We start from the raw sequence: 13,259 nt of genomic DNA, 5'->3' as shown, positions 1-13,259 counted from the left end.
TGGTCGAGTCTTTCCTTGGGTGAATTCGAAATGGGAAATGGGTGAGTTGGTAAGATAAACTAAGCATGTTTGTTGGATGAGTTGCCTATGATGATTATGATAAAAAAATATATATATGCGAAAACTTGTTGATTTAGCTAAGTGACTTGTGTTCCTGTTTGTGATTTGCCTAAAGTGAATTGCTCGTTGCCTTGTCTATTGCCAAAAACCACCTTGTGAGGATTGAGACATCTAAAAAAATTTATGTGTGATTTTTCATCGACTATGCTATATGTTTCTAGAACTTGCTCGCGGTCTGTTTGAATCTGCAAAGTGGTTATAGTGATAGGAGAGGACGTTAGGCCATTCTTTGGAGCCTTATCTTAACCTTGAACCAAATTGCGAATCATAATTCTTTGCTAGCCAATTTTGAGCTTAAGCCTTTTTCTTTGATAGCTAAAAATATGGGTTGAATCTTTGTTGGGTCATAGAAAAAGAAATTTTTGGGAAAGGATATTGTTGTAGCAAGAAGGTTTCGAAATAGAAAGTAAAAAGAAAAAGAGAGAAAAAGAAAAAAATAAATGACTTGCAAAGCATGCAAAAATTCAAAAAAAAAAAAAAAAAGGAAAGAAAGAAAGAAAAGGGAAAGTCTGGGTTGATTAAATAAGGAGGTTGAGTTGAGATTGAATAAGAGTTGCTAAAGAAAAATATGAGGATTGGGAAGTTGAGAAGAGTTTAGGCAAAGCATAGTCTACGAAGAGTGGTAAAACCCATGGGCAGAGTAGTTGTAGTTTCATCTTTGGGACTATAAGTCACTTTGGCCAAATGTTACTCACCTAACCAAAAAGCCTTACATTACAACCTTAAGAAAAGACCTTTCGGATCCTAAATCTATAGTCACAACATAGCAGAGGAGAGTCTAGACTTCGAGCAAGCCTATGGTAAACTATACATGTTTGATTGACTTGAGAGTTACATACTTGACCCATACACTTTGAGCGCGAGAGCATATTGAAAAAAAATTACACTATACACATCCAGTGAGGGTAATTGACAAGGTGGAATACGTGTTAGTAGCTTGAAGCAATGTTCGATATGGTTCTACTTGTTTACGAAGTTAATGATGCATGATGACTTGTTTTCTTGTCCTGAGGCAATGATGAAAATCCAACACACTTGCAAGAGTTTATTTTTCTTTGTTTTCTTTTTGTTCGAGGACAAAGAAGTGTTTAAGTTTGGGGGAGTTGATAAACTCGTAGTTTAGCAAGTGTGTAGGATGTTTGAAAGTGCATAATTGAGTATTTTGTAGCACTTTACTTGAGTTTTCATCTATGATCCCTTATTTTAGTGTTTTGATGAGTTTGTCGAGTTTTTGTAGTCATAACAGGTGGAAACGGACGAAACTGGTACCAAAGCAGGAGGCCGGCCGTTTCACTACACTGATCGGGCGTTTTTATACTGCAGCCCGGGCGTTTGGCCTCCCAACCCGGGCGTATCCTCTGTGACCGGGCGTTTCTCCATGGAAAAACGCCCGGGCCGGGCGTTTTGCCCAAGCCGTGTGATAAGAAGAACGCCCGGTCGGGCGTTTTGCTACTCAAAAATCGCCCGGCCGGGCGAATTGCTCGTAACTGCTGAATTTCTTCTATTTTCGCCCCGGGTATAAATAGGACCTAGGGTTCGACTCCAGCACACTTTCCACACGCCCCAGAAGCAGTTTCCACGTTTTGAGAGCAGATTGAAGCGACAAAGAGTCCGATTCATCAACAAGTTTGAAGACGAAGACGATTTGCCCATTCAATTCACCCTTGGGAGTATCTTTATTAGTTTACTATGTTCAAATCTCTTTCTATGGATTTCTCTTGTGAATTTGCTTTGGATATGAGTAGCTAAATCTTTTGTAGAGTTTTGGTGAAGACTACGATGAATGCTTTTGATTAATTCAAGGACTTTTGATTACCTTTGCTCTTGTGATTTCTTTGTTTCGTTCTTGTGCCTTTTCAATTCAATTGCTTAGCTACCAATTGGGTTTGTCGTCCTAGTTTGAGTAATCGAGAGATACCCAATTAGGATTGATAAAAGAATGAACAACACCTATATAATTTGCATTCGAGAGAAGGAATTCTAGAGTGAGGACTGGAGCCTTTTGTTTTAAGGAGTTATTTATGACGTATTAGAAGGAGACTTCAATATTAATAATTAATCAATTGGTTAAGTGCACTCGAGAGAGGGCTTAGCCTAGACTAGCGGCTTTCCTAGTAATCTTAGAGACTTTAAATGGGTAATCGAAGTTGTTGAGTTGTTCACATCGTGTTCGTTGTAGTTGGATCCAAGACTCTACCTCGTTCTCTTGCTTGAAACTCGTCTTTTGTTGCGTGCTTTTGTCTTGTTTATGTTAAATTATTTTTCAAAATCAAAACCAACTCTTACGGATTTTCTAGATAGTAGTCAAAGTCAGTTCGTGGTACTTGAGCTGCACAATCAAAACCAACTCATACTTGTTTATTGCTACACTAGCCCCGTACACTTGCGGGTATTTCTCGTGTTTAAAATAAATCGAGTCAGTATTAATGTCAATTAACTACAAAATTAGTTATAACTAACTTTTAAAAGAAATCCCAAAACTTTAAATTCATATAACATATATCAAATTAAAGATAATTTTGTAAGAATTCCAACGATATACTACATGCATATGTTCCGACGTCAAAATTTGAAAAAGATTTTGAAAATTTTTAATTTTTTCGTACAGCAGAAATGTCAATATACTATAATAAAATATGTCAATATAATACATGTAGAACATTCTTAAAGCATTGTGTTGACATTCTCAAAACATTGTGTTGATATTTTCGAAACACTATACTGATATTTTTCATTTGAAACCCTTATTTGGAGTTTTTTTTTTATCTTTTTCGATTTAATTAATAAAAATGAAAATTACACGTGCCAAATTGTAGACCACACGTTTCCTAAAATCCTATGGCCTTAAGTTAGTTGTAGTTAGCAATTAAATGATGAGTTACTAATTGATCATTCCCTCGTGGAAATATATTTTAGTTTCTTCCGTATCTAAGACCTCTTAAAAAATTCTATTAATAAGATGATAATAATATGTTTGAATTGGGGTGATGTGGGTATTCAACAAAATACTGTGCCGAAAAAAAATATTTTCTTTATTATTGTAACAAGTGCTAACAATTAATTAAAGCAAAAAAGTTAGAATTAATCATCGAACATAGTCATGGAATCGTGTTGGGGAAGTGGGTTGCGGCGTGTGCAGTTTGGAGTCTCCCTGCACGTCTTGTGGTGATGGTGATGATGTAGTTTGATTTTATGCGGAGAATAGAGGTGGACATTATTTTTGTAAAATATATTTTGTATATTATATGTATTTTATTTTATTTAGTATGTCTAATATGTATTGTAATTCTCAATGGAAAAGGATTTGCTTTAGAGGAAAATATATCGTTTGTAGACGCTTCTCATTTTTTTGTATTGAATTCGTTGGGCCGTGTTTAAAGGTTGGTATAAAAACATGAGATTAGTGGGCCTGATTTTTTATTTATCACGGTTTAGCCAGAGTATAAAGTTCACTAAAAGCCCAACCTATGGCTTCGAATATTGTACTACTAGACACTATTTTCTGGATGGTTAGATAAATAGAAATTTAAAGACCGCATCGTGGTGGTCGAACCCGAGACTTTGCTTTGGGCATCACCAATATAGTATATATCACTAGGCTTATATACAACACAATATCACTTTTAGTATTGAATTTGCTGGGCCGTGTTGAGAGGTAGGTCTTCAAAGATAACATTGGTAGGCTTGATATTAGCATTTATTATGGTTTTGGTAGAGTTAAAAAGTCCACTAGAATCCCAATCTGTAGCTTGGATATACGTAGAAGATTTTAGGATAATAATGGATATGTACATTATAGTTTGTACGTGTGTCCAGTCCAGCAACCACAATGTGTCCAAAAACACCAAACTTTTATTCCATCAGTCCATCATTTAAATGTCATATTTTTTTTCCGTCAATTAGTAAATATCCCATTTGGCTTTTATTATAAATAGAGCTCAATTTGACTAACTCACTCCATTTATATTTTATTATAAAATCAATATTATAAAGGAAAATCTCCATTTCATAATCTTTTTTACCACTTCCTAAATTGGTACTCTTATGTTAGAAAGAAAATTTTATATTCAAGGGATTAGACTTTATCGACGGAAATGAAATAATTGTAGCATAGTAATATAGTAGTACACCTACTTTCTTATACTGATACAATGAATGAATGAGATTGGACCGATTTCTTTCAATTCCTCCGTAAATATCGTCCCCGAAATTCATCCCAGTGCTTACGCAATTCCTCCCTAATTATAGTCATGGTTAACACGCTATATAAACCCTCGGAGTACGTATCTAGTGTAGACTGATAAAATTTGCGAAAGATTCGATCAGTGATTGTAAGATCTCGATGCTGAAGTTTCAGTGTCTTCCACTTAGAGTACGAACTCCGTTATACTCCCTCCGTCCGCCATTAGGAGTCCCATTCATAGGCGGCACGGGTTTTAAGAAATGTTAAGAAAAGTGGGTGGAAAAAAGTTAGTGGAATAGGGGTCCCACTTGTATATATTACTGCCTCTGTCCCCCAAATTTTGATACAGTTTACTATTTAGGTCCGTCCCTGAAAATTTGACACACTTTATTTTTTACCATTTTTAGTAATGGACCTCATATTCTACTAACTCATTTCTACTCACATTTTATTATAAAACTAATATTTTAAAAGTAGGACCCATATCCCACCAACTTTTTCAACTTTTCAACTCACTTTCCATTACATTTCTTAAAACTCATGCGAAGTCAAAGTGTGTCAAAATTTGGGGGACGGAGATAGTAGTTTTAAATGAAATGTGAGTGGAATGAGTTAGTGGAAGGTGGGACTCTATTACCATTTATGGTAAAAGTGAACCGGGACTCTTATTCGCGGACGTACTAAAATGGAAAAATGGGGCTCCTATTCGCAGACGGATGGAGTATCAAGCAAGGCACGTACTAATACAAAGATGCCTCCGAACCCAGCGGATACTACAACAATAATTTGGCCAACTCTTTGTGTTTCCGCAGGATTTGTAATGATTACAGAAGCACCACAACTCACTCCAATAGATGCCATCGCCACCAGCGTTGCATACCATATGGCCACCAACAGAGACGAAGCCAGAAATTATATACTGAGGCCCAAAGTTTGGGTATTTTTTAGTGTCGGCATCTTTGGAAATTTTTGTAGCATGAGCAAAGGAAAATTGCAAAAAATATACTAGTAGATGAATAATGAGAGGAAAAAAATTAGAAAATGCATAATAGAAACTAGAAATATATGTCTATTATCATTAGAAAATAAGATGCAAGTAATTATAATATAAGACTAAAAGTCATATATATAAAAATAAAACAGCAGTGAGAGTAAAACTATTGGACATATAAGTGCAAGAAAATAAAATAAGGAATTCTTTTTTGATTTATAGGCCGAAGGATTTGAACTTGGAAACTAAGAAATCTAAGAAAATACGTAAAAGTGTAAGAAAAAAAAATGATTTGTAGGTTGAATGAATTGAACTGTGGGAACATAAAATAAACTCTTGGAAATAAAAGAGTAAGAAAACAAAGCAAGAAAAAAAAATTGATTTTTAGGCTAAGGGGAGTTGAACTTGAGATTTGGGAGCATAAAAATGTAAGAAAACTAAACAAAGGATTTTTTTAGGCTCAAGGGGAGTTTAACATGGGATTTGGGAGCATAAAAATGTAAGAAAACTAAAAAATGGATTAAAAAATAATAGACTGAGGGCTGTAAGATTCGAACTCGGGTAGACATGGCATATATATACTAATAACGTCGTTAGTCTTCGTCACTGGCCACCAAGAATACTTCTGCATTATTTGGAGTATCCATGGCGTTGAGAAAGATTACCAAGAGAGATGAAACGAAAGTGGTGGTGTTAGCAAGTGAGAAGAGTTTGTATAGTTTGGGATGAGGTGATGCCATCACTGCTTTGCTAGCTCTGTGTGATGACGTGTTGTCCTGCCACCCTCCGCCTGGGGGGCTGACTGCCGCACTGAATGCCATCGCGGCTATCAGGCCACCACTACCATGGTCATGCAGCCATTGTTTCAGCCAAATCTATTTTCACCTCTTTTTTCACATATAACAAACCTTGTGATTTGCTATCTCATGATCTGTATACATTGGGTTTATATGTATATTTGCACACACACACATAGTAGGTGAGACATGTGCTCAGACAGCCTGGCAATGTTTGAAAAAAACATGGTTGACTTAGAAAATAAGATGAGCGGATCCAGCTACATATGCTTGATTAATTTATGAGTAAAATTTATAAAGAAAAATGAAATACTGATCCATACAGATGTGTGATTCTCTCTTCTCTCTCTTTTATTTTAATGTAATCCAAAATTTTGAGATAGTCATAATACATTGCAAAATTATAATACGACAGCCAACTTAATTTGTACTATAAATTGTAGGATGATTTGCGCAACAACTGGTATATATAGTAGTCAACATGGTATTTATTGAACTTAATTAGTTGGTAGATAAATTTTGATATCACTATATACATATTTGATACCAATATGGTATCTTCTTTATTATTAGTTGATAAATAAAAAGTAGATGGTATAATATTATGGTTGTTACAGGAATTTTGGCACAACATTTTTGGTGTTAGAAAAGTATTCACATGATCTAACAGTGAAACCTAAAAAATGATTTAACGTCGTCAAAGATCATAGCTGGAAGTGTGTTTTACCGTTTTCCAAAAGATATTTCTAGAGTTGGTATGTATAATACTTTAGTTGTCTTATTTTATCATTTCGGTTCATCTAAAAAAAATTAATTTAGTTGTACTTTTAAATTTTTGAAAATTTTGGTCAAATTATCAATAGGACATAGACACTTTAGGATAGCCTGGCAATATATGTTTTAAAAAAACCTCCAAAAGAGGTTGACCTAGAGAAATTAAAGATGATTACTAAATATAATTGTTTGATGTTTTGTGCCACTATTTATGTATAAGTTCTCATTAGTAGTGGGTGCACCAAATTAAGTAAATACATTTAAATATTTCCCGTTCATAATTGACTTGAATTTTTTTGAAATTAAGTTGGTGGATAAAATTTGATTTCCGATATCTGTTTTGCATATATACCTCGCAATATTAACTCATAAGAATATGGTCTTTAAATCGAAGTATATGTCATGATAATGTAGAGACATTTTAGATGATGTCTTTCTATTATAATCAGATGTAGTAACATGATAACTGATAAATCGTAATTAAATAGAATAATATTATGGTTAATGGTACTGGATTCTAATCTAGTGCAACCTTTTAGTGAAACCATAAAATAAAATTTGTTCTTATATCGTTTCAAATGCATAATATTGTAGACAGATCATAAAAATAAAATAATAAGTATGTATTTTTAATACTATGGCCTCGATCTGTGCCAATTTATTATACTAACTATTATATATTTATATGTATGTTCACCCACACCTTTACTTAGCAGGTGACAGCTGCATTAAAGTGTTGACCCAGAAAAGAAGGTGAATGCTTAGTCCAATGATTTAAATTAACAGAAATGAAAAAAAAAAAAACTAATCTATTCACATATGTGATTCTCTCTTTTCACTGTGTTTATTCTTAATTTAGTCTAAATAAGTGCATCTCTGTCTTATTTGGTTTAGAAACTTTACAAATCTGTGATAGTTACTCTACATAGTGAAAATTTAAAAGATTGACCAACAACTTAATTTGTACTCCATAAATATTTTTATAAAGTTTTTTTCTACTAATTATTTTTAAAATTTCTTCAAATTTAGTGTAAATTATAACATAAAAATACCTATAAATTATCTAAATTACTAAAAGATATACTTAAAAATAAAATTTAGAAATCTCAGCTCTTATCAATAAATATTTCTGCGCCGTCCCTGTTTGTCTCATTTCACTTTTTGCTATTTTTTTTAGTGAACCTCATAGTCAACTAACTTATTCCTGCTTATATTTTACTATAAAATTAATATATGAAAGTAAGATTCACGTTTCACTAACTTTTTCAATTCATTTTTTATTGCATTTCATAAAATTCGTGCTCAATCAAACTGAGACAAACTATTTGGGACTGTAATTGAAACGACACGAGCATCCGATCTTGTAAATAAAGCTTGAAACATGCGAAACCAACATATTAAGAAAGCACAATTCCGTCCCCCCTCTCTCTCACACACAAATACACACACACTTTGAAAGCATGAAGATCACAGTGAAGGAATCTACGATGGTTAAGCCAATGAAAGAAACGCCGACTGAAACTCTGTGGCTATCCAACTTAGACTTAATTTATCCTTTCATTTACCACAGCCGTTTGGTGAACTTCTACCGCAACGACGCCGGCGCCGCCGACTTCTTCGATGCGGCGGTGATGAAGGCGGCCCTGAGCAAGGCCCTGGTTCAGTTCTACCCGATTGCGGGGAGGCTGGCAAGGGGCGAAGATGGCGACATTGTGATCAACTGCAACGGGGAAGGAGTGCAGTTCGTGGAAGCGGAGTGCGATGGTGCCATGGATGAGCTCTGTAGTTTCAGCCCGAGGCCCGACATCAGCCTCGTCCCCGCTGTCGATTACTCTCAGGATATTTCAACTATCCCACTTTTTCTATTGCAGGTAGTATAAACTGCAGTGTTGTTTTGTGCGTTATTTGAATTTACTATTAATTTGTGTGTTATTGAGTTTAATAATTTCTCTTAAATTAAACTGTATTGTTTTGTGCGTTATTTGAATTTACTTTTAATTTGTGCCTTATTTGAGTTTACATTCAAAATTTGTGAATTTAGGGACTAATAGCTATTTTAATTTTAATGAAATAGTTTTTGTCATAACTATAGGTTAGATTACACAAAATCGCTTAATTTAAGTTTTTGTAGTACTATTCATGTAATTTTTCTTCACTACCAAAAGCTCAGGACAAACATAAATACTGGGTTATCAGATGCAAATTCTAATTATTGTACAAATTCCAAACTATGATCTAGATCATTAAAAAATGTCAATCGATGACAAAATAGTAGTAACAGGAAATGTCAACACAGTGTCAACAGATGATGCTGTGTTGATACTGTGTTGACACTGTATTGATATTTTTTGTTGCTACTATTTTGTCATCTATTGATATTTTTTAATGGTCCAGATCATAGTTTGGAGTTTGTACAATATATAATTTTGCATTTTATCACTACCCACTAGTACTTAAATCATAAATACTTATTCTATTCATATTTATATTAATTTTCCCTTTTTATTAATTGTTTGTTACACTAAAGATTTGTGAATAAAACGAAAATTATTACTGTAATTTAATTAAAACAACGAAAATAGAAACTAAAAGGTTGCCATTTCAAGAATGTTAATGTTTTTTTTCATTTTTATCAGAACGATCAATAATAGTTTCTCATTGACAGTTAACTCGGTTTAAATGCGGTGGAGTGAGCTTTAGTTTTTCAAACGAGCATCATCTATCCGACGGCATTGCCTCTCACCATTTCGTCAACATGTGGTCGGAAATCATTTGTGGCCGAATCACCGCCCCTACCGTCCCTCCTTTGTTGGACCGCCGTGTCCTGTCCGCCCGCAACCCTCCACAGCCGACATTCCCCCATATCGAGCACCAACCCCCTCCATCGCACAAAACCCCTCTCAATGTCTCTGGCGACACCACATTCTCAACATTTCGTCTGTCTCCCAATCAGATCAACGCTCTCAAGCAACAATGTGTAGATGACAAAATTAAATACTCCACCTTCCAGGTGTATAAATTTAAATCTGGTTTTCCTCAATTTAAAGACATATTTACCTTGGAAATTTCCAGTAACACTTACATTCTATCATAAAATAAATATATATTTAAATTCCATTATTTTTTTTCATGAAATCAAAAGTGTCTTTAAATAGGGCATCTTCAATTTTGAGTATTTCAATAAAATTTCATTTAATATGATTTGATTTAATGACTTAGGGAGCAACAAATTGATAATTTAGTTTCTCTATTTTATTTTTTTATGAAATCAAAAGTGCCTTTAAATAGGGTATCTCTAATTTTGAGTATTTCAATAAAATTTCATTTAATATGATTTGATTTAATGACTTAGGGAGCAACAAATTGATAATTTAGTTTCCCTATTTCATTCATTTATGAAATCAAAAGTGCCTTTAAATAGGGTATCTTTAATTTTGAGTATTTCAATAAATTTCATTTAATATGATTTGATTTAATGACGTAGGAGTAACAAATTGTTAATTAAGTCATATCTTTATTCACTATTTTATGTGTATCAGGTTCTCACAGGCCATGTCTGGCGCTGCGCCAGCATAGCACGTGGGCTGGCCGAAGACCAAGAAACGAGGCTGCGGTTCTCCGTGGACGGGCGGCAGAAGCTACGGCCGCCCCTCCCAGAGAGCTATCTTGGCAACGGAATCTTCTACACCGTTGCCTCAGCTCTGTGCGGCCAACTGAAATCGAATCCACTGAAGTTTGCGGTGGGAAAAGTGAGGGAGGCGATCGACCGGATAGACAACGACTACATGAGGTCAGCTCTGGATTACATGGAGTTGCATCAACGTATTGGCAAGGGCTCTTTGCTTAAGAAGGGGAATCTGAATTGCCCTAATTTCGGCATAACCAACTGGATTAGGCTGCCGTTTAATAAAATGGATTTCGGGTGGGGGAAGCCGGTTTATACCGGCCCGGGCGCCGCACTGATTGAAGGGAGGAGTTATCTGTTTGCTGATCTCGGAAACGAAGGCTGCATTATGCTTGCGATCTCGCTCTACAGCGAGCATATGGAGCGGTTTGAGAAGCTGTTACATGATTTTGTTGTTATTCAAAATGGTGTGCACAAATAGACAGCCAAGTGTGCGTGGAGTGTGTACGAGAGTTAATGTGTCAGTGTATTCTCCAAGAGTGTATTTTGAGGTGTGATCTCAAACATATTGTAGCATTGTGTTGATGTTGTGTACACCACCGTTGTCGTGTATTGGTGTTTCGTACACCATTTTCAAGAGTTTAATAAAATACTTTTTATGTGTGTTTTTATAATCGATCCTGAAGAATTGCATAGTTAGAGTATTATTTCACCCTTTTTTTAGGATGCATGTGTTCTTTGCTTTATTTATTTTAACTCACTCATGCTATATTTAAGTTTTGTTCCGATTTGAAGATTGCCCTACAAAAGTATAATTACATTGTTGACTCCAAAATATATGAATTTTCTTGTAATATGATCAAACTATCTGATGACGATATTAATTTTACTCAATAGAATTATCATTGTTGCGGTTGAGATTAAATTAAATAAACATCCGTCTGCATATGGATGTCTTTTCTAGGTCAACATTTACTGCATGTCTTTAATCAACTCTCACCTACTGTCTCTCTGTATTTTAAAAATATACTAAAAAAAAATAACTTCCTTAGTCTATAATAATAGACATTGTTTTCATTTTAGTCCGTCTATAAATATAATATGCTTCTATTTTTGATAATTTTTTCTCCTTAATGCGATGAACCACATTCTATACTAACAATATTTTAATAATTTTTTCTTTCTATCCTTTTTATATTTTAATACTCCCTCCGTCTCCCATAATTTATCAACATTTGATCCATCACGGGTGTTGAGTATATATGGACTATTATTACTTGGGCCGGATTTTTAATTTGTGTCTGGGCCTTTTACCCATTCTTTGGGCTTGGCCCAGAAGCCCAGCTGCTTCTCCTTCACACCAGATGCTGCCACGTGTCTCTTCTCTTGGATTGTGCCCCTTAGCCGTTGGATTGAGGGTTTGCGATGTGTGTTTGTTTATGTGCGATGTTAGCCGGTTTGTCTTCTCTCATTATTCGATACTCTCTCTCTCTCTCTCTACTCTCTGAGACTCTCAATCTTTCTCTCTACTTTCTGACTGCCTCTCCGGTTGATTTCTAGAGAATATCCACCATCCTTGTTTGTATATTGTGATCTCTGAGTCATTTGGAAGGAAACTGCTTCGGTTGCTTGGAGTGTGATAACTAGGGTTTCTGTTCTGAGGCGGTTCAAGTGACCTAATCCGGTGTGAAGGGGCGGTGCGGTGAAGGTTGTGACGGTGTGAGGGTAGACTCCAGTTGATTCATCGTTGCTCCCTTGGATTCGGTTCTAGTTGAATAGATCTGGGTTATGTGGCGGGCTCTGAGCCATATTATGTGATCTATTCTGATTCTCTTTACTGCCTCTTATTAGTTGTTGTTTAGATCCGCAAGGATCTTGTGTTGTTATACTAACTATCTGCTTGAGTGTGTTGGTGTGTCAAGAAGTCAAGGTTGCTCAAGAACCCTAGATAGGACTTGTTACTGTAATTGTAATAGTTGTGAGGGCTTCTTCTTTGTAACTTGTGTACATATCAGTCGCGTGGTTGGAGTTTGACTGAGCTCCCTTAATGAAGAACAAAGAGGTCTAAGTAATTAGTGAATCCGACCCTAATCTGATCTCTACAACGGGTTTTAAAAAATGTAATAGAAAGTGAGTTGAAAAAGTTGGTGGTTGTGGGTCCTATTTTTATATATTAGTTTTATAATAAAATGTGAGTGGGAATGAATTAGTAGAATATGAGGTCCACTACCAAAAATGGTAAAAGTGAAAGGTGACAAATTTTTAGGGACGGACGAAAAAGGAAATAGGTGACAAATTTTCAGGAGGGAGTAATTTGTAAATTTTGAATCATCTGAAAGTGTCAATTTTTATTGGACGAGGATAGTACTACTCCCTCCGTCCCAGCTAAGATGATATATTTTTTAGCTGATATGGGATCTTAGGAATATTGGTTAAAGTGTTTAATTGGAGAGAAAAAAGGTGGGTGTAAATATTAAAATAGAACTAAGGGTGATAAGTATAATTTTTTTTTGTGTAACTTCATAAAATACAATATTCACATCTTATTTGAATTAATATTAGTTAATTATGGGGTTCGAACAATACCAAATTGTTACATGAAATTATGTTATTACATGTTTCATTATTTACATTTTTGTGTTTTCACTAATGGGTTTATATTTGGGCCTTGGCCTGATAATGGCATACAAAATAAGCAAATGATTTGTGTTACCTAAGCCCATGAAAAAGGCCCATCTCCTGGGTAGATGTAACATAAATCATTTAAAG

General features: G+C 34.9%; 1 protein-coding gene across 1 annotated transcript; it reads left to right on the top strand.

The window, feature by feature from the left end:
* Window positions 1-8,279: 8,279 nt before the first annotated feature.
* LOC148931840 (rosmarinate synthase-like) lies at window positions 8,280-11,164 on the top strand. Its single transcript, XM_089064517.1, has 3 exons — window positions 8,280-8,736; window positions 9,531-9,875; window positions 10,405-11,164. Exons 1-3 carry the CDS (start codon window positions 8,326-8,328, stop codon window positions 10,969-10,971), a joined length of 1,323 nt encoding a protein of 440 aa, XP_088920643.1. The 5' UTR covers window positions 8,280-8,325; the 3' UTR covers window positions 10,972-11,164.
* The last annotated feature ends 2,095 nt before the right edge of the window (window positions 11,165-13,259 follow it).

Source organism: Salvia hispanica, chromosome 2 (assembly GCF_029641045.1).
Source record: "Salvia hispanica isolate PSC_SH4W2 chromosome 2, Shi_PSC_v1, whole genome shotgun sequence".
Taxonomy (NCBI): Eukaryota; Viridiplantae; Streptophyta; class Magnoliopsida; order Lamiales; family Lamiaceae; genus Salvia; species Salvia hispanica.
Note: the sequence above shows the minus strand (reverse complement) of the source record. Positions and strands in the feature narration are given on the sequence as shown.

Excerpts from the sequence above, each read along its gene's own strand:
- LOC148931840 (XM_089064517.1), top strand. The coding sequence starts at position 8,326 with ATGAAGATCACAGTGAAGGAATCTACGATGGTTAAGCCAATGAAAGAA. Across the intron at positions 8,737-9,530 it reads TCCCACTTTTTCTATTGCAG|TTAACTCGGTTTAAATGCGG; the intron begins GTAGTATAAACT and ends TCTCATTGACAG. Across the intron at positions 9,876-10,404 it reads TTAAATACTCCACCTTCCAG|GTTCTCACAGGCCATGTCTG; the intron begins GTGTATAAATTT and ends TATGTGTATCAG.